We start from the raw sequence: 21283 nt of genomic DNA, 5'->3' as shown, positions 1-21283 counted from the left end.
GCATATTAAATTTGATTCAAATAAAATAATAATGTTTTTTTTTATATTCAAATTCAACTATGAATTTAGGTGTTTTTAAATAGAATTGTGATAGAATCTTTGTTTAAATAGATACATGGTAATGCCTAGGATGAAATTTTCTGTCCCAATTTTCATGTACTAATATGTTCCAAAGGTTAAAATAGTGTCGTTTTAACTTAATTAATCCGCCCCGATCTAACGGAATTTAAATATAACAATTAATCCGTCCCGATATAAGGAAATTTAAATATAACAATTTTTGCCCTGATTGGGGATGGGATTTCTCGCTGTGCTCCGAAAAACAGTTTAAATTTAGAATATAAATAATTAAATAAAATAATTAATGTCTTTATAGTTATAAATTATCAAAAAAAAATAGTATCAAATACTAAACAAAAATAACATTTAATATTAATAATTTGAAAATATTAAATACTCAAATTATTGTATTAAATAAAAAAAATAAAGAATTTTTTTTTAGTAATTTTTTTTTTATTAAATAAGTATATATATTAATTATTTTAAACAACTATAATTGCATATTTTTTCAGTTTAGGGATGGGTGCCTACACGTAAATATTTTGAGTTTTTCGGATAAAGTCGAAAAAAATCATACCAATCCATTCATTTCGATTCAGATTAATCGTGAGCTAATTTTAAATGGTCATATGTACCCCTAAAATATTACTTTGGTGAGTGTTGTCTTGTTTAGTTAATGAATTATTTAAATAAGGGTGATTGATTGTGACTTTGATAAGGTTAGATTTTTGGATAAAAAAATTTAAAAATTATTAATATAAAATAATATATATTTTAAATAAAAAAATTTAATTAATAAATTTTATAATCTAATTAATTGTTAATTAGACAATGAATATAGTAATATTTTATCATATTTGAATTTAAAAAAATAAAACTATAATTTATTTAGTTTATGATGTCTGAATAAATTTAATTTAGTATTTGATATATTAGTTATTCTGTATTTATAAAATATGTGATTGTTTTATAAATATTTTATTAATTATCTAACCACTTTAAACAATCGTTTTGTGACAACTTGGACAAAAAAAAAATCTAATTTGTTTGAATATAAGATTTAATAAAAAAAAGTTAAAACTTAAGCTTGTTTGGCTGTCATTTATTTAAAAATATTTATGATATTGATTTTGAAAGATAATTTTTTTTAGGAGTAATAAAGGGGGAATTTGGGAGAAGGAATGGGGAGGGAATTTGAGAGAGAAAATGGGGGAGAGAATGATGTGTCACTTATATCACTAGTTGAAAAAAAAATTAAATGTGGAAAGAGAGAAAAGAGAGAAATTTTGTTATTTTTTTTACTTGCATAATTCCTTTTAAAATTTTCTCTCTTAATTATTTCTCAATTTTTTTTAAATAAAAAAATATTAATATATAATAATAAAATAAGTTTTAAAAATAAATAATATTTTATCTAATTAATTAAATTGAATTTGTGCATATTATTTTTAAGAGAAATGATTGAGAGAGGGAATTTGAGGAAGGAATGGAACAATTTAATTATCATTCTCTTCTCGTTCTCTCCCCTATCACTCCTCTATTTTTAATTTAGTTCCAATTTATTTATAAGTGTAACATTATTATTGGGTATTGATTTAAAATAATATTTTGAGTTTTTTTATAATTATATATATTAACAAAATAATGTGTTTCCAAATAGATGCAATCATGGAATATGTTTAATTAGGTTAAATTTTTGTAAGAATAAACAACCTATAATATGTTATTTAGACAATTCTCATTCTCTCTCTTTCTTTCTCTTTCTCTCTCTAGTTCCATTGTTCATACGTGCTGATATTCGATTGCTGCTAGTCAGCGAAAACGCTAATGGCTTCTCAGATCATCAAACGCGTCCTTCGAAGCCGTACGTCGTCTCCCGTTGTTGCTAGGGATCTCCCTCGCACTTTTCGGAGTTTCTTCTCTTCTTCCGCATCTGATTCCAATCTAATCCGTGCCACTCTCTTCCCCGGAGATGGAATCGGTCCCGAAATTGCTGAATCTGTCAAACAGGTACGTTTTCTATCTCGATCTTCCTTGATTGTCATATCTTTATTCATATTCACCGTGTTTTAGGTTGAAACTGCTTATATGTGTTGCCCTAGGGTTGAACTTAAGATTTGTTTGATCAAATTTTGTTTAATTTATTGGAAGAGGATCTATATGTTCCTAATTATGATTTTGTTGTCATGTGGATCTTGTTCATCTGTTGCTAATTGCTAGAAATTCTTTTTCCTAACTGCAGCTTTATATAATAATTTTGAATTGTAAATTGAACTAATAAGAACATTGAGTAGTATCATTCAGATGTGGATTAGGCTTAGCATGAGGTATGAACTATTCCTTGCAGCACAATAGGCTCTATTTTGGCTTTTTAGTGTCCTCATGTTCTATAGAATCGATCCCGAGCTTCCTTTTGATAATGGTTAATCTATTGGTCTGTTTTGATTTGGGATTGCGTAAAAGAGAGAATAGTATATGGGTTTAATGGAAACACTTATAATTTTTGTTTTTGTATCTGGATTCAGACGATAGACAACCATTTATGGGTGATTAAGTTTAGTTTCCAAACATTATATCGTCAAGATATGTTTCTTGATCCAGGATTTTTGTATTCAGGTGTTTATTAATGGGAGTGGGGAAGACTTTTGAAACTGAGAGTCGTTTCTTTTCTTATTTATTTTATTCAGGTTTTTACAGCAGCTGATGTTCCTATAGAATGGGAAGAACACTTTGTTGGCACAGAAGTTGATCCAAGGACTCAAAGCTTCCTAACATGGGAAAGTTTGGAATCGGTGCGAATAAACAAGGTTGGCTTAAAAGGACCAATGGCTACACCAATTGGAAAGGGACATAGGTCATTGAACCTTACTTTGAGGAAAGAACTTAATTTGTACGCAAATGTTAGACCTTGCTACAGTCTCCCTGGATACAAGACACGATATGATGATGTAAATCTCATCACCATACGTGAAAACACAGAAGGAGAATACAGTGGCCTCGAACATCAAGTAAGTCTTCAGAAAGAAAATAAAAATGGCACACAAATCATATTGTTCCATTATCAAACTGATTTTTGTGAAATTTTCTTGCGAATGATGTTTTTTAGGTGGTGAAGGGTGTGGTTGAGAGTCTGAAAATCATTACTCGTCAAGCAAGTTTAAGAGTGGCTGAGTATGCTTTCTATTATGCCAAGGCCCATGGAAGGGGAAGAGTGTCGGCTATTCACAAAGCCAACATCATGCAGAAGACTGATGGTCTCTTTCTCAAGGTTGATCTCTCGGAAGAAAAAGTCTTGGGAATATTAATTTCAAATAACCCACTATCTAATCAACAATCTTTACTCATTGCTCACATTAGTTCAAATTAGCAACCGAAAAACCCTCTATTTTTCTTTTACAAACAAACAGAAATCATTTAGTATTTAACCCCTAATGTCATTTTACCCAAATAACCCCATTTTCAATAAGAGCTTGTTTGATGTGGGGTTATTTGGAAAAAAAAAATCTAGGATTTGAAATCAAAATTTTGTTTGATGAAAAATGGTACCTGCATTTGTTTTTGTTTGTATCTATTCAAGTAACCCAATATCAAACAAGGCCTGATATCTGCATTTGCTTTTGCTGATAATTATCGCTGTTAGATGTACTAAACAAGATTGTGCACTATTTTGTTGTGTTAATGCAGTGTTGCCGCGAGGTTGCAGCAAAGTACCCTGAAATAACATACGAAGAAGTTGTCATTGATAACTGTTGCATGATGGTATAGTTATTTCGCCATTACTAACTTCTATTAAAAAGGGATAAATTCTAATCGGTTGAATTTTCCTATCCAGCTTGTGAAAAACCCGGCTCTTTTTGACGTATTAGTGATGCCTAATTTGTATGGAGATATTATTAGTGATCTTTGTGCTGGTCTCATTGGTGGGTTAGGTCTAACACCAAGGTATACTCTCTTTTTTTCTCCATTTGATATTGTATGGCTGATCGATTCTCACAAAAAGAAAACTGTATCGGTTTTTCTTGATCAGCTGTAACATTGGCGAGGGAGGTATTGCTCTTGCAGAGGCTGTCCATGGTTCCGCCCCTGACATCGCTGGAAAGGTTGGCGTTCTTGTCATTTTGAAAACAGCTATGATAAAACTGAAAATTATGCCATGAAAAAAAGTACTTAAAGACAAGTCTACCCTTAAACTAATTAATTTTGCTGATACTATGTGGCAGAATTTGGCAAACCCGACAGCTTTGCTTCTGAGTTCGGTTACAATGCTTCGTCATTTGGAGTTACACGATAAGGCTGATCGGATTCAGAATGCTGTAATCGGTACTATATCGGAAGGAAAATACAGAACCGCGGATCTTGGTGGATCTTCATCAACTTCAGATTTCACCAAGGCAATCATTGATCATCTTTGAGGAATGAATAATGTTTGTGTGTGTGCTCTTACCACAAAATTGATTAGAGCTACATGAATAAATTGCTTATGATTAAATTCTTTTTTATTTTTTCTATATTAACAATGTTTGATTGTTAATGTTTTCTTTTTTCTTGTCATGTAAAAAATAAATGAGTGGTGGATGGAGAATTGAGAGATCTCTCTCAAACTATTTTGGATATTTTTTAACAGATTGTAGTTTTTGAAGATACTTTTTAATTAAGCTTATCAATTTGGAAACCTTTTAATTTTGGGTATAGATGAGAAAATGTCACATCAATTTAATTGAAAATAAGATGGGGGTTGAGTTTTTAATTCATTATTTAATGACATTGTTGTGAAGTTAGTTAAAATATCGTGTTACAATAGTTGACTTGTATTTATTATATGTAGTTGTTGATTAATTGGTTAGGGAGAGTAAAATCTTGTTCATTTTTTTTTTATACATGTATATCTTTAAAAAATTGTAATTTAAAAAATGCTGACTATATTATTGTCAACCCAATTAGAATTTACTTAAAATTGTTTAAATAGTAAAATATGAGTATTATTATATGTATAATAAGTATAAAATTAATTAAAAATAATAATAAACAAATAATATTAATAAGAAATCAGGTTTATAAAATCAATTATATAAATTTATTTATTTAAATTAATAATAAATTTTTGGATCATATTTGATTCATCCCGATCATGTTTGATCAAAATATAAATTTTCATAAAAAAAATGAAAATTTTAAACTCTTGAATTGATCAAAACGAACAATCACCCAAGCAATCATTGTTCATGTTTTGGTACCAATCTCAATCATATTAAATATAAAGAAACTATTGACAAGCTCTTTACACTTCATTCAAATTTAAAAACCAAAAACTCAATATTTTGTCTCAAAATTGTTTTGAACGAATTGAACATCACCCAAGTTAAATGATACATTGGGATGATGTTCATAATGATCCTGAGAGCTTTGTGAAAGCAACCCAGGCCCTGGATCGAATAATCCATGCCTTAATCAAAATTGCAAAACCTGCAATTTTGATGTTCTTGAGGATCGAGAGGTCTGACCAGGACCGAAAGGTCCGACCGAGAATTTTGACATCCGATCAAGGATTCTAACCTAGTCACGAGGAGTCTTGCACCCGATCGAGAACTCTCGAATCTAGGACCGATGAAGTTAACCCCATGTTATCCTAGGACCAATGATTTCCACATCTGACCGAGGGACTTCAGTACCCCAACCGAGGATCTCTGACCCCGATTGAGGGACTTTCGACCCGACCGATAAAAGCATACCTAGGACCGAGGACACCGGTCCTAAGGTCTATTTGGTTGTATTTTTCAATTTTCAAAATTAATTTTGTAATTTGGGATCCTAAATCATTTTCTAAAAATCCCAAAAAATAGAAAATGATTTCAAAATATTTTTAGAATATTTTCTAAAACATATTTCGATAAGGGTTCGTTTGGGATTTATTTTTAAATCTTAATGTCTTTCAAACTGATATTCTTCAAGTATATTCATCCATAGTTATCATCATCAATAGGTACTAGAATTTAAATATTAATGATACAAATTTAAATACACAAAACTTGTGCATGTCTAGGACCGGAAGAATGATTTGTTAAAATAAAACATTATACAACAAATTTTCAAATGACAAGATTTTATAAAGTAGAGACCGTTTTTAAAACGGGTACAGAGAATAAAGCGTAAAAACTCTTTCTCGAGTATCACCAAACTACGAACCAAATAAAACTCTGTTAAAAAAAATTCATTTGTACACGTATATTTTTTATTGATTTTAAATTGAAAATTAATTGACGACTCTATTTCAAATAATCTTTTAAATTAATTATTTTAAATTAATTTAAATAAAAATCAAATTTTAATTTGATTATTTAAAATTTAAAAGATTATTTAAATTTGAACTCAAATTAATTATTTTTAAAATTAATTTCAAACTTTCAGGATTTGTTTAAAATCTTTTAAAATAATGTTAAAATTTTTCGAACTCAAACTTTTTCGGATAAAAAATTTTCGGGGGTTACAGTTAGTATTAGAATTTTTTTTAAAATTATTGTTAATTCTAATAATGAATTACAAATAATACAAAATAACATTTAAAAATTAAAAAAACTAAATGAGAATTTATATATTAAATAATATAACAAATTTGTAAAAATAAAATTTCAATTGAGAACATCCAACAATTTTCAAAACAAATAGGCAGATTCTAAATACAATCTCGTTTGAGTTTCACAAAGATGAGTGAAAAAATAGAGCAAACCAAACAAACTAATAATACGAAGTCGGAAAAATCTCTATAAAAAATTCTAAACGCCGATCAAATGTGTCCATGACCAAGAGTTGGTAAATAACGTAAAAAAAGAAAAATCATGTTATGTGATAACTGGTCATCTACCCCTGTAGAGTCAAAATAAAGAGAAATTCGTACAAATAAAATATATATATATATATATATATATATATATATATATATAATAGACCCTCCAAATGAAAGATCAACTTCAACACAAAAATATATATATATATATATTTTGAAACTCGTATAAATAAAAGAAAAGAATATTTATAATAGACCCTGCAAATGAAAGATTTACTTGAAAAAACAAATATTGAAACTCCTACAAATAAAAAAAAAATTTGTAATAGACTCACCTCCAAATGAAAGATCAACTTAAAAAAAAATATTGAAACTCATACAAATAAGAAAAAGAATATTTGTAATAGACCCTCTAAACGAAAAATTTACTTAAAAGAAATATTGAAACTCGTACAAATAAGAAAAAGAATATTTGTAATAGACCCTCTAAACAAAAGATTTACTTAAAAAAAAAATTATTTGTAATAGACCCTCTAAATGAAAGATCAACTCCAAACAAAATATTGAACAAAAGAGAAACAACTACATATTTAACAGATTTCTCTTATTTGATACTAGAGAAAGCTTTACCAAAATAATTTATAGGTATGGGTAGCAAACGATCCATCAAAAACATGAAAATATTTATCGGATTATAAATTTTTGAGACGAAAAATCTGATCCGACTAAAGAAGATGTTAGACGGAACAAAATAGAACACCAACTCAATTCTGAATAATGAATAGAAAAACGAGACACCCTCCTAACCGGAGGAAAAACAAAATAATTTTTTTGATATTTAGACTATGTTTTTTCCATACCGGGCCAAAAACAAAATATTTTTTTTTTACATTTAGACTATTTTTTCCATAGAGGTCCTAACCAATTTACATATTCTTTACCCTTAATATTGAGAAATATGATTTATTTATTTTTTTGTTAAAATTATTAAGAAATATGCTAAAGAAAAAATATATATTTTTATGAATAATTTAATGATAATATAACAATTAAATAATTATAATCATCAATTAAACCTTGATCTCGATGAATGATTTATTTAATGACCCAATAAATGACATTGTTAGTATTACATAAAAGTAAAGTTGAGAAGCTAAATTGAGATAGAATATAAGTTTAAGGACTAATATAAATAATTAGTTTACCGCAATACCGCTGTACAAGAACTCGTTTTCATGGCTAATAGAAAAAGCACGGTTTTTGTTTCAACATTTTTTCCCCAAATTCTTGCCTCTCGATTTCATCATCACAAAAACAAAATCCAGATAGAGAGAGAAACGATCAAAGCTGGGTATTGATCAATTTCACTTCGATTCATACAAAAAAGATTACTTTGAAAGAATCCGGCGATGAACCACAATCATCCGCCATCTCCATCTCCATCGCCATCGGCGGACCTCGACTTAAGAACAGCGTTTCAAGTAATCAAACAAGCCGGTTCGATCTACTTATCTCACATCTTCACATTTCTCTTGCTTTCCTTTTTGATTCTTACTTTCCGTTGTAATGTCGAAAACGGGACCCACCTTCTGACCGGCTTTATCGATCGAGACCCATCTTTCCGATCACTTCTCTCCCGTCTTGACATTTCCGGTAGAAACGTATACTCCTCCGACGAGGGTCATACACTAAACAACCAACATCAACACCGACATCACAGACGCCGACATCGGAGACCGTTTCTTCATCTTACTCGTGTAGGAACAATCGACGATGATTTCTTCTCCGGTGATGAAGAAAACGATCGTTTTCTATTTGGGTCTCATTCGAAGGTTCAGATGAATGATAGCTTTATAATCTTCAGTAGTTTAGATTCTCGATTAGGGTTCTCAACTCATGTTACTGATAATGGAATTAAGTTTCCTGAAACTGTTCGTCGTGGGTTATCTTTCAAGCTAATTGAAGAGTCCTTGTTATCTAAGGAACTTGATCTTGAAAATGAAACGGTTGATTCAACAATCAAAACAGAGAAAAAAAGGGATGGAGAGAAAATGGATTTGCAATTTCTCTTTAAGGGTTTGGACCTCAGTCGAAGTGATGTATCCGCCTTAATTTTTCTTGTTTTCTTATTATCCATGGCTTATGCTTATGTGATTATAGGGTTTCTCGTCACTTATTCATGGGTTCTTGGAACTGTGTTTTCAATCGTTGTTAATCATTTGATTGGAAGGTATCGTTCTTGGACTGGAATTTTATGGGATGGTTCAACTTTAGGTTTGAAAAGATTGTCTGGTTTCATTCTTATGAGATGGGCATTAAGAGATGCTTTAACCCAGCTTCTAGGAATCTGGTTCTTTGGTGAAATTGAAGATCAATATTCATTCTTCAAGATTTGTGTTAGGTTAAAACTAATGCCATTCTCGATTAATTCGCCATGGGTTAGAGGGTTCGAGAAAGAAACATCAGGGTTTCTGTTTTCATGGGTATTATCCGATATAATCGTGGAGTTCATTTTAGCTGTTGATTGTTGGGTTGCTATTGTGGATTCGAGAAAGAGTGGTAGAGAAATTGTGAAGGAAGGTTTATATTTGTTGTGTACTATGTTTAAGCAGGCTTTTACGATTAAGTGTTTGGAATCATTACTATGTGGTTCTTTTACTAAATTCGCGATGACACGATATGTTGGGAAATTGTTTGCAACTGGTTTTCAATCGGTAATGGAGGTTTACTTTATGGTTGCTTGGCTGATATTATATTTGTCGATGAGGAAAAAAGATGCGATCTTCCTTGGGAAGACGTTTGGGCAGAGAGAATTGGAAGGTATTATTCATGGATTGAGATGATATAGTGTTAGTAGAGAGACATATATAGTCTTTTGTTTTGACTGCTGAAAAGCGGTAAAAAAAACTGAACAAAAAATTCCTGTGTTTTCTATTTTTACATGCGGTCATTGTGAAATTCAAGAATTGGCATTGTTTTTAGTTGATATTGCAGAACAATGAAGCGTATTCCATGTAATCGAGACACGTGTAACATTTTGTATACTCGAAATGGGGAATGTCTCTTGTGTATAATATCATTTGCTACGAATTATGTAGTTGAGATTCATAATGAAGGAGGGTAGAGAGCTATGAATTTCTTACAATTTGAGTTTTTTACTTTTGTTTGCAGTTGAAATACATAAAATCTGTCTTATTTTCTCTGTTGATAGTAGCTCTCTCTTTACGAAAGGAAATTATTAGGGCTAATACTCTAGGGTTTGAAATTGTGACGGTTTCAAAACAAACTGCTATTTCAACTCTAGGGAATTAACCCTAACCCTTTCCTCTATTAACATTTACACTTATGAGATTGGCACAAATATGTTAAGTTCGAACATTGGTTTTATTCTATTATTGGTGGTATAAATAGAAAAGAAGATTTTGAAAACATGTTGGGTTTTGGGTTATGCCAATTTGATACTCTTTATCAACTTTATGAACTTGTTTAAAGTTGCTTCAATAGACACTAGTGTAAAATAGCTGCACATTTCAATTTACTTATTTATTTTCAGTTCACCTCCTTTCTAAAGCATACATGTAAACATAATCAAGATACAAAAAGTGCTATGCCCATAGTTTACCACAAATTATTGATGATGCATAAAAAAAGGGTCGCCCTTTTAACTAGATTCAAGAGAAACAGGATAGTTTTGTTGGGGAATTGGAAGAGTGCTGGACAATATCGAGGAAAACATTCTCGTCGCAAGGAATGCAGATTTTGGAAGCGGGTATGAAATCGTACTCTTCACTTGCTCGATCTAACAACTCTTGAAAGAGAGGATCGTTGAGAAGGGAAATGTTAATGATGTATCTTTTCGATTGTTTGCCAACATATACTACAATGTGACCTTTTGGGACATCTCTCGGAATGAACATCTTTTCCTTGTTGTGAATTGAGAATGAAGACCACAAACTCCAACAGCAGATGCAGCAGCAATAATGCTCACATGGTGGAGAAGATTTGGTTGTTCTTTTACTACTAATACCCATTCTCTTCCATTTCTTGAAGAATGCCTTCAGAAACTCCATCTTTCAATAAGAGAGTGGGTGGGGGAGGAGAATGAGAGTTGAAGTGGGATACTAATAATACATTATATATATATATAAAATGTATGTTTGTAGGGTTAGATGAGATCTAGAAATGTGCATTATTGTTGTATTTGTAGATTATGTCTACCTTTTGTGATCACCATTTGGCATCAATATGCAAATTATATTTTCATGGTCGAGATCGAGTCTTTACACCCGGACCACGTAAAAATAAGAGTTAGAATTTGATCTCGTTCGAAAATAAAACAAAATTATACACTACAAATGATACCCTAAACAAACAAAGGAAATTAGAAGTGATTTGAGAAATTGAGCTTTATTGAGCCATAGTTAAAATTTTTATTTTATAAAGCAAATTTTACACTCTTAGTGATAGTTGGTATAATTGATATTTGTTTTCAAATAACAAACATATATACTTTAATCAAATAAGACTTATTTCTTGGGAATTGAGTTAAATCTGTGACTCTGACTAAATCAGAATGCCATGTAAATAAATGATTGGATGTCATAAATAAAGAAAAAGCATTTCTTCTTCATTCATCCCCTGGAGACACTTCTTGTGTATATTTTAGTATGAAAAAACATGACACATATCTCTATTCTACATTAACAATTCAAAACAATACAAATATTTCACTTTGTCCCAAATTTTGTCTTTCTGAAAAAAATAAAATGTATTCTTCATTTAGTAGTTACATAAAACCAAGCCAGAATAAATCAACACTAGAGACTTTTATCCACTTGGGTAAATATAAAGCAAAAAAAAGGAGTAATGTAATAGCTTCATTTGGAAACAATTTTTTAGCCAATATAAGATCACATTTGGTAGATTCCAAATGAATTTAGTCATACAACATTACTTCACAGTTTCTGATTTAGATCCAGACGAAAAAAAAGCGTTTACAAAATAAGGCCCCAATGTTTACCTTTGTCTGAATCGATTAAAAACTAGAGATATACCTAAAAGATGCACTTCATTTGAAAGACGACGAGACCATGTGCTGTGTAAGAGACAGGTAACAGTGGTTAGTAATTGAAAGGAAACTATAGGCATGGGTAACAACTAACAACAAAGTAAAAAACGCGAACATGATTGGAAAGAGAAAAAAGCGACAAAATTTATGCACACGTTGATGCATGAACATTTATTGAGTAGCTGTCAATCATGATATTGATAACCATATCTTTACATTTCTCTTATTTTACTTATCACAACCACCAGTTCCCATTCCTCCCCATTCATTGTTTCTTACCCATTCTTTTCTCTCCTGCACCAATTGTTAACCTTCAAGAATCTACTAGAGTAAATTCACAACCAGTTATATTTAGCTGTAATAAAACTTAACTATGGGAAGTCTGCTAATGCTAAGATTAAACATAGTGGAAGTATGAAAATGATTAGATCTATTTCAGATGTTATCCACGATGCATATAGTTAGAAACGTAGCTGATTAGGCTAGATTTACACTAACTCTATCGAACTTAAATTGAAAAGGGTGTAATTGGATATAGTTAAAATGTAATCAAAATATGGTTTTGGGGGATGGAATGTTCATAATTTCCCTCTAGACCTAGCTGCAATTAATAAAAGAAGAGTTTGAATCAAGATTTCCAGATCTTTCGTAATTTCTTTTGGAAATGAGAACCGAATATGTTCAAATTTTGTAAATCATTTTAAAGAAACAAAAACATAGTGATGACAAGTTAATAGACAACTTTAACTAGTTTTACCTATCATTGACCATGTGTTGTTCCCTGATCTCCCGTTGCATCGCCAGTTTTGGTCAAGCCTCTGATTTTAACATCGTAGTGAACTTCTTCAACTCTTCGCAAGTCATATTTCATTCCTGTCAGTCGTACAAAAAAAACTTATATAGATTTTTTAGCAACATATTTTAAGACTAGTGGATTAAAAAGTGCAAAAAGTATTACCGTCAAACTTTTTGCGCAGGAAATCATTGCGTAAATTAAGCATACGGAATGCAGCGTGAAGTTCTGTCAAGAACTTCAACACCTTTCTTGGACAGTCATAATCTCCAGCTGTGACTTGGTTCACTACATACCTTGGCTGTAAAATAATAGCACAGCGTTTAATATTGATCATTAAGGATGCCTTTTCAACAGGTGGAATTGTGTAATATTTATAAGGCTTTTAACTAGCTTAGTGAATCGATTGTTAGTTCACTGTTAAACCATGCATATACAAAAAAAAAATAAGCACCATCATCTTTTCAGACAGGTAATGTAAGGTTAAACTTTATATCACTGTAGTAGTCCTTCACAGATTCGCTCACTATAATGGCAAGGATATATTTGATAATATGTTTTTAAGGCATTATTATAATGACAATAATGTTAAAATAATCATTTTCTGCAATATTATTACATCTTAACCATAAAGCAATAATAAGAGTTACAGTCCTTACCATGTCATTAGACATGAAACAGATACCTGCAACACAATGAGATGTGTTAGTGTGTTGATTGAGCTAGGCATTTTTAATCATGTTTGAATTTCACAAGATAGTAATTTTAAGAAAATCAATTCTGGTAGTTTCAAATTCACAAAACTATTCTTTCCGATATGATGGAATTTCCATAATTTACCAGTAAGATAGTCTTCAATGTCTAGACAAAAGTGTGAGCTCTTCACTGCGTAATGAAAACATCCAAACGTTAGAATATTAGAAACTCTCTTAAGGATCTAAATCTAACAACTACACAAACCTATACAGTACATTTTGATGCAAAGGAATCTGGAAAGAAGATGAAAGAAATAAAGATGAAAACACAAAATTCTCCAATATGTCTTTATTCATTAAAAAATGAAATTAAACAAAAAGACAAGTAGACAAGAAATCTTTCAAAAATTTGGTCTGCAAAACAGGCTGGAAAAATATCACTTCGCCGATAAGAACAAGTTCACATATTATCTTTTTAGTAAAATTACTAGAGAAGATGGAATTTATCAAGAGGATCATGCCTACTCTAATTCTACTGTGAAATCAACTATAGGCAAGGGTGTCCAGTTTCATCCCTAAATAGAGAGAGACGGGTTGTTTGGTAGCTTCCTTGCTCGTAAGATATAATAACAACCAAAGGAAGGAATGAAGACATTAACTGATTAAGCAATAGAAGTCTTGGGTGCATGCAAGGGAAATATTGACAATCAAGAGATTAGTGTGAGCAATGATAATGGTGAGCTCTTGCAAATTTCTTCATTAAAAATTCATCCTCAACATAACTAAGACAAATCATGGTGGATTTCTTTGGAAGATTGAAAAAGGGAGCAAGAGGAACAGACCAAAGGTAAGATTGTTATCATACCTGAGTTATGTTCTACTTTTGGATTAATTGTAGAAGGTATGCGGATAATTGAGATTTAAATAAAACCTTAACAAAAAGAGGATGAAAAATGAGTAAGAGAAACTAATAATCTTGATAATCCTAGTTGTTTTGATTATTAATGAATGCCTCCTGAAATTCATGAGGCTGTGGATGTTCAAGCTTTTGGTTTCTTTGGAGGTTGGTGCTTCCATTGAGTTAATTCAAGGTTTGCGGTTTACTTTTGGCTTGAGTATGCTTTTTCAAACTATTAAGATGCATGTAAATTGTAATAGCTTCTTGGTTGAAGGATGGAGTGTACTACAGTAGTGCTATATCTTTTGGTTTCTTTGATGATCCAGTCAAGCAGCTTGGATATTTCTCTATGCTTTATCCATTAAAACTTATTCTTTTTTGGTTTTTATTCTCACTTCTTTTTTCCTTCACACCTGCAAATTTTGTGTCTCTGCCTTTCAAATATAAAAATAGATACTAATACAACAAGAGTCCTAATTGTATATCTTTTCTCATCAGCACTTTTCCGTCGTACAGATTAGTGTGTTAGAAGGGACAAACACAGATGTGATGCTTTACATCTTCTAGTTATCATGTTCTCAAAACAAACCCAAATGGAAAAAAGTTTTCAAACAGTCAAAAACAAAATAAACAGACAAAAATAGATTATGCAGCACATAACTTGAGTAGACAAAGAGGGTCTGATCCTAAATCTTGTAGATAACTCTAAGATGAAGAAGATATAAGAATGGAAAAAGAGAATCTTAATACCAACTCTCCCTATTAAACCGTAGAAAATTGTTTCTAAGACTTAACCAAAACTTGTACATTGATTTAAGGTCTACTTATATCATAATTCAGCCTTACAAGTTATAGTATCAGATAGATAAAATTGGACCTAGAGGAAATAATTAAGTACATAAGCAAATCAAAGGCACATTATACATTCAAACATATTTTCAAAAGGATAATAAAACAAAGATGTACATACAATCAAGTTTCTCCTCCAATTCAGTATGCATAAGAAGATTTCCAGTCTCGAGCCACTGCAGAAAAGCAAGCAGAGACACTACTGTTTGTGTTTCATTCTTCCAATCACCATGAAATCTGTAAAGTAAACCATAAAGAAGAAAACATAGTGCTAAGTGTTAACACTTGAACAAAAAAAAAGAACATATCAAAGCAAAACAACTCAAACATTTCTACTAACCTATAATACTGATCAGAGCCTTTGAGAATTTCAGCAAGCTGATGATAAAGCTCCTTCAACACAGGAATCTGAGCATTAGCCTTCTCCAATACCTCTACAGTAAAATAGAACAAAACTTTGTAATATTCCTTCTCCAACAGTTCATAATATTCGCATATATAGAATCTAACAAATCACCTCAAATACAATTAACCTCATCAATCATCAAGCTATAATCATCATAATTCATAACATATGCCTAATATATACTGAAAACAAAAAATAAACTAGTACGACAAGCAGAACTCTCCGTTTCATCACTTAAAACGAAAAAAGTACCAGGAATGGGGCGAGACTGGTAAACTAAAAGAATGCAGGAATGCATTGTCCTTGTAGTTGATTCAATCTCCATTACGACGGCTCGAATGCGTTCACGTAAGCTCCCTGACTCGTCGAGTTGGTGGCGAAGATGATCGAACTGTTTCTCCAGAGTTGTGGAGGAATTAGACGCGTCGGACATGGTAAAAGATGATGATGAAGATGAACAGAAGGTAGGAGGAAAGCAGATTGGAGCCTGAAGAGTGACGGTTCGAGAGAGAGAAAATGGAAGCGGGAGAGTTGTGGTTAGAGAGATAGAGAGAGTTTTCATCTTCTTCCAGGGTTTTAGGTTTTGTTTGACACCATTATTTTCTCTTCTTCTTTCATTTTTTCTTTTCAATTTCTTTTCTTTTCTTTTCTTTTCTTTTCTTTTAAATATGGTCAATTTTACAATTTTAATTAGCAAAATATAAATTTATGACTATAAGATAGTTGGTCCAAACTATAGATTGGAATTATGGACGTCAACTTTAATTTTTTTTTTTTCTTCAATTTGGTCGGTAATTGGTCGAGAATATGTTATAATGGTACCGATAGGGATTCTTCTAAAAACAAATGGGCAAGAATGGTAGTAAAAGATATCCCAAAATAGAATTGAACGGACGATAAATACATTCTTTTACTTAATCCGCATCATTGTCATCCATAATGGTATGCATCTAAACAACCTTTGAGTAATTTGTTTTATTAACGTCCTTATCTTATTTGGAGAAATCTCTGCATAATATCGTTTATATCATATTTTTAAAATAAATATTTTTATGATAAATTATATAAATGATATTTTATATAATATATTAAAAAATTATATTATAATGAATAAATAAAGTTATAACTCTTCTAAAATATTAACAATGAATATATTTAATTTTTTTATTTATATTTTGGAACAGATAATTAGACTGTAACACAAATACTATATAGTCTTATAATTAGGCATGTAAAAGACTTACTCATGAGCTATTCGAATTTTGGCTCGACAAAAGGTTCGTTCGAAATTGTTTGTTCTTAACGAGCTAGGCTCAGGCTCGTTTAAAAGCGCAAAAATTTAAACGAGCCAAGTTTGAAGTTCTCGATATTCGGTTCGTAAGTTCGCGTATATGTTCGTTTATAGACTCACTTATGGGCTCGCGAATATGTTCGTTTATAGGCTCACGGACACGTTCATTTATAATATTGTTTATATAATTTATAAATCATTAAAAAAATATTTAAGTAATTTATAAATATATATTTTACAGTAATTAATATTATTATATGATTATATATATATTAATATAATAATAACCTATAATAAAACTTAAGGTTAATAAATTGATAATTTTTTAATTTCATTGATAAGTATATTTATAATTCTAATTCTAATTTCAATATTTCATTCATTACATAGTTGAATTTACAAATTAACTTTTATACAATCATGTAACAATCTTTCACTAGACGAGCTCTAGGGGAGTTCGAGTTTTTTAAAGGAGCTATAAGCGAGCTTTCTAAACAAGTCGAGTTTGAGCTTCTCGATATTTAACTCGTAAGCTTGCGAACATGTTCGTTTATAAACTCGCTTATGGTCTTGCAAATATGTATGTTTATAAACACGTTCATTTATAATATCGTTTAAAAATCATTAAAAAAATATTTAAGTAATTTATAAATATATATTTTAAAATAATTAACATTATTACTAGGGGTGGGTCGTTACGGTATACCTTAGTGTTTTATCCATATCTTATACCTTATCTAAAATTTCGGTATGCAAAAAATGCATACATTTACCTTACCTTAATTTTGGTATATCTTGATTTCGATATACCTTAATTTCGGTATACAAAAAATGCATACATTTACCTTACCTTACCTTGATTTCGGTATACCTTAATTTCGGCACGGTATCGATATTATACTTTTGATACCTAAAAAACATATTAACTTAAAAAAAAAATCAATTTCATGGATAAGGTAGAGATTGCATGTATTGAATAATATTTCAGTATAATTATATTTTGATATTATTAAAAAATTATATTTTTATAATTAAATTAATATCAAATATATTTAATTATTTCCTTATAAGTATTATATATATTTTAACTTATAAATATTATTTCGGTATATCTCGATATACCAAAATTTTAAAAATTTTATACTTTTACCGTACCAATAATTTCGGTATGGTATTTTTTCGGTATACCTTAAAAATCGATATTTTCGATATATTACAGTACGGTATTTTCGATATACCTTTAATATCGGTAATTTTTCTCACCCCTAATTATTACATGATTATATATATATTAATAATAACCTATAATAAAACTTAGGGTTAGGGTTAATAAATAGATAATTTTTTAAGTTCATTTGTAAGTATATTTATAATTTTAATTTGAACATTTCATTCACTTTATCGTTGAATTTATAAATTAATTTTTTATACAACCATGTAAACAATCTTTCACTATATGAGCTCTAGAAGAAGAGTTCGAGCTTTCTAAAGTAGCTTTAAACGAGTCGAACACGAGAACCTCGTGAACTCAACTAAATTTATACGTGCCGAGCTCGAGCTCGATTATAAAAACTCAAAACGAACTTGAGCTCGAGTCTGACACAGTTTAGTTCGGTTCAACTCGCCTCAATTACATCCTAAGATTAAAAAAAAAAAAAAACTTTCATAAATGAGCGATTAAGATTATAATTGTTATTTTTATTTGTGGAATTATTAGACTATGCAAGATTAAAATTAATATTACCTTTTTCCTTTTTTAGAAAAACATGGTCAATGAATAAATACAAAATAAAGGTCTGCCAAACTAAAATAGTATTATTTAATTTCCATTTCATTTTAATAAATCATACAATGATTCAAATCAACTAAGAAAACAATACAATAGTTTAATTAAAGGTGATCTCTCGTATTAAAATAATTTCTTTTACATTACAATGACTTTTATTAGAATGATAAGATCATTACAAAAAAACAAGACAAATTCATAGAATAAACCCAACAAACAATAAAAAAACAGCTATAAAAACATTACAATTCTTTAATTGCATTACCATATTAAAATTAAATTTCATTTTTTTCTTGTCTCTTTTTCTTGTGATCCATAAACTCTCCAATCAAATCATCTATGCTATCCCAAGATGAACCTCCTTTTATAACCGCGGCCTTTCCCAACTTCGAGAGTTCCTTTGCCCGCTCACGCATCTCCTCGACTACATCCCCACCACTCATCAACCTATTCACCGCATACGCAACTTGGTCTCGCTTCACTTGTGCCCCGAGCTTGTCCTCAACTCCCCACTCCATTCCCGTGTCAACTCCAATTCCAAACGCCATTTTGAGACGTTCAATTACCAATATCTCGTTGTAAAATTGATCCGCAAAGAGTGGCCATGTAAGCATCGGCTTGCCGAAACAAATCCCTTCCAAAGTCGAGTTCCATCCGCAATGTGTTAAGAAACCTCCGACGGATGAATGGTCGAGGATCATGGCTTGGGGAGCCCACCCCTTGATTATAAGGCCACGACCTCTTACCCTTTCTTCTAGTGCCAATATATCCGGCCCGACTTTGTTGTCGTTCCTAAGAGCCCAAACAAAGGGATGGTTGGACTCCTCTAGCCCCAACCCGAGCTCGAGGAGTTGGGCTTCATTGAAAACGCATAGACTTCCAAAGGCAACGTAGATGACCGAGTTGGGCTTTTGCGAGTCCAACCATGTTAAGCATTCGTTCTTATTAATGTTGGAAACTTGTCCTCGGTTGGTCATGTCGGTTTGTTCCTTGTTGTAGAGCAAGTATGGTCCAAGTGCCCATGCCTATAAAACAATTACATTTGTAACTCATTAAAACAATTCATAAAATGAAATTTTGTGGCACCGGTTGTAGTAAGTTATACCTTCTTTCCCGAGGTACGTTTGTAGTGGTCTAGATACATGGGCTCGAGCTCACGAAAAGTGTTGAAGATTATACCATTGGTGTTCCTTTCAGCCTCGGCCACCTTCATGAAGAACTCCATAGCATCGAGATTCTTAAAGAACCGGCTCGGATTCTGCGCCATGGTCACGAACACATCATCCGGCAACCCCGGGACGAGGAACCGCTCGGTCGTGGGCTCCACAAACCGGCCGGTTCCATACAACAAGTCTAGCACGCCGTTTGTAACCGCCATGGCAAAACAAGAAGACACATTGAACCCTACTCGTGGGATCCCATATTTGCGGGCTATGTTATCGGTCCAAGGGACATACAAGTCGGAGATGATCACGTCCGGTCTATGAACTCGGACGAGGTCATCGGCTTGAGCCTCGAGGAGCATGACCGCGTCGAGGAAGTTTCCACATACGTCGCGGTCCACGGAGTCGAAGTTGTCGGAGGTCCCTTTTGGAAGGCCGGCAGCCTCCGAGGGGAAATCGAGGACATGGAGATCGATGTTAAGACCTCGGGCACCTCCGGAAATATCGGAACGGAAACGGGTGAGGTTTTGGGTTGTGGTGACCATGCTGACCTTGATATTGGGTCGGGCGGCTAAGAGTTTAGCCATGTCCAACATAGGGATTTGATGGCCCGGGGCTAAGAATGGGAATATGAAAATGTGAAGGTTATCGTAATTGGTCATTTTGATCTAGATCACAAATTAAACCAAACAAATTAGTCTAATATTGGATTGTAATCGTAATGATATTAATGGGATCAATTGTGCATGTATTTATATACAAACAATTGAAATGTGGTCAAAATTGTTACTAAAATATTATAATAATTGATTCAATCCTTAATTATAATATTAAAACATAAAATAGTGAATGAGCCTATTTAAAAATATATATAATTATCAGTCCAAATTAACAGCAAAAAAACGTTTAGATGCAAATTTTTAAAAATTATAATTATACTATCCATCATCATGGAGTTTAAGAATCAATGAGTAAGTTTTGATGTCATGGTGAATCCCAAATTTGTTATCTCCAATTATTTTTCTTTTTCCTTTTTTTTCTTCTTATTATTTTACTTTTAAAATAAAATTTTAATTCAATTTAACGTATTTGAAATTGAAATCGTGATATTTCATTTCTTAAATAGTTACCCTTATTAATTGAATTACTATTAGGTTAATAGTTCACTTTCTTATTTTAATTTGTTTTGATGAATTAATAATGAACAATAACCTACTAAGTTAATTAGTTCAAATGATAAGGGTTAGTGTCTAATATATTAAAAGTTGGGTATTTGTTCCTGCTAAAATTTCGAGTTGACTCTTAAAATCTTACGATTTCATATAAGGTTAACAAATCTGATTTTAAGTCAACTATAAAATATGTAAACTCTTGCGATTTTAAATTTAGGATAATAAGATTTTACGCGTTTATAAATAATTTTGATTTTATATGATTTTACGTTTAAGAAAATAAATTTATATTTAAAAATTAAAGAAAATATCATATACCGA

The 21283-nt window shown here is 31.2% G+C and overlaps 5 protein-coding genes across 5 annotated transcripts; 2 read left to right on the top strand and 3 right to left on the bottom strand.

The window, feature by feature from the left end:
- Window positions 1-1802: 1802 nt before the first annotated feature.
- On the top strand, window positions 1803-4697 carry LOC124942216 (3-isopropylmalate dehydrogenase, chloroplastic-like). Its single transcript, XM_047482674.1, has 7 exons — window positions 1803-2070; window positions 2748-3068; window positions 3167-3328; window positions 3745-3819; window positions 3893-4002; window positions 4088-4160; window positions 4281-4697. The coding sequence occupies exons 1-7, from the start codon at window positions 1888-1890 to the stop codon at window positions 4470-4472; spliced, it is 1116 nt and encodes a 371-aa protein (XP_047338630.1). The 5' UTR covers window positions 1803-1887; the 3' UTR covers window positions 4473-4697.
- Window positions 4698-8105: 3408 nt separating this feature from the next.
- Window positions 8106-9968, top strand: LOC124942455. The gene has a single exon (XM_047482967.1). It carries the CDS (start codon window positions 8251-8253, stop codon window positions 9682-9684), a length of 1434 nt encoding a protein of 477 aa, XP_047338923.1. The 5' UTR covers window positions 8106-8250; the 3' UTR covers window positions 9685-9968.
- Window positions 9969-10512: 544 nt separating this feature from the next.
- On the bottom strand, window positions 10513-10911 carry LOC124943090 (auxin-responsive protein SAUR50-like). The gene has a single exon (XM_047483648.1). The coding sequence runs from the start codon at window positions 10909-10911 to the stop codon at window positions 10513-10515; it is 399 nt and encodes a 132-aa protein (XP_047339604.1).
- Window positions 10912-11572: 661 nt separating this feature from the next.
- Window positions 11573-16165, bottom strand: LOC124942085 (translin). Its single transcript, XM_047482500.1, has 8 exons — window positions 15803-16165; window positions 15485-15578; window positions 15266-15381; window positions 13543-13587; window positions 13362-13387; window positions 12868-13003; window positions 12667-12782; window positions 11573-11936 (listed from the first exon to the last, which is right to left on the bottom strand). The coding sequence occupies exons 1-7, from the start codon at window positions 16110-16112 to the stop codon at window positions 12670-12672; spliced, it is 840 nt and encodes a 279-aa protein (XP_047338456.1). The 5' UTR covers window positions 16113-16165; the 3' UTR covers window positions 11573-11936; window positions 12667-12669.
- Window positions 16166-18902: 2737 nt separating this feature from the next.
- LOC124943089 (UDP-glycosyltransferase 73C12-like) lies at window positions 18903-20467 on the bottom strand. Its single transcript, XM_047483647.1, has 2 exons — window positions 19733-20467; window positions 18903-19652 (listed from the first exon to the last, which is right to left on the bottom strand). The coding sequence occupies exons 1-2, from the start codon at window positions 20450-20452 to the stop codon at window positions 18903-18905; spliced, it is 1470 nt and encodes a 489-aa protein (XP_047339603.1). The 5' UTR covers window positions 20453-20467.
- Between the last annotated feature and the right edge of the window lie 816 nt (window positions 20468-21283).

This window comes from Impatiens glandulifera, chromosome 6 (assembly GCF_907164915.1).
Source record: "Impatiens glandulifera chromosome 6, dImpGla2.1, whole genome shotgun sequence".
NCBI classification, from domain to species: Eukaryota; Viridiplantae; Streptophyta; class Magnoliopsida; order Ericales; family Balsaminaceae; genus Impatiens; species Impatiens glandulifera.
The sequence above is the reverse complement of the archived record's forward strand: the minus strand, read 5'-3'. Positions and strand labels throughout refer to the sequence as shown.

Bases quoted from the DNA above. Each gene is read 5' to 3' on its own strand.
- LOC124942216 (XM_047482674.1), top strand. From the start codon at position 1,888: ATGGCTTCTCAGATCATCAAACGCGTCCTTCGAAGCCGTACGTCGTCT. The intron at 3,069-3,166 runs GTAAGTCTTCAG...GATGTTTTTTAG, and splicing joins ACAGTGGCCTCGAACATCAA to GTGGTGAAGGGTGTGGTTGA. The intron at 4,161-4,280 runs GTTGGCGTTCTT...ACTATGTGGCAG, and splicing joins CCCCTGACATCGCTGGAAAG to AATTTGGCAAACCCGACAGC.
- LOC124942455 (XM_047482967.1), top strand. From the start codon at position 8,251: ATGAACCACAATCATCCGCCATCTCCATCTCCATCGCCATCGGCGGAC.
- LOC124943090 (XM_047483648.1), bottom strand. From the start codon at position 10,911: ATGGAGTTTCTGAAGGCATTCTTCAAGAAATGGAAGAGAATGGGTATT.
- LOC124942085 (XM_047482500.1), bottom strand. From the start codon at position 16,112: ATGAAAACTCTCTCTATCTCTCTAACCACAACTCTCCCGCTTCCATTT. The intron at 13,588-15,265 runs GTATGTACATCT...TTCATTACGCAG, and splicing joins ATTGGAGGAGAAACTTGATT to TGAAGAGCTCACACTTTTGT. The intron at 13,388-13,542 runs GTAAATTATGGA...ATTGTGTTGCAG, and splicing joins CATTGAAGACTATCTTACTG to GTATCTGTTTCATGTCTAAT.
- LOC124943089 (XM_047483647.1), bottom strand. From the start codon at position 20,452: ATGACCAATTACGATAACCTTCACATTTTCATATTCCCATTCTTAGCC. The intron at 19,653-19,732 runs GTATAACTTACT...ATTGTTTTATAG, and splicing joins AACGTACCTCGGGAAAGAAG to GCATGGGCACTTGGACCATA.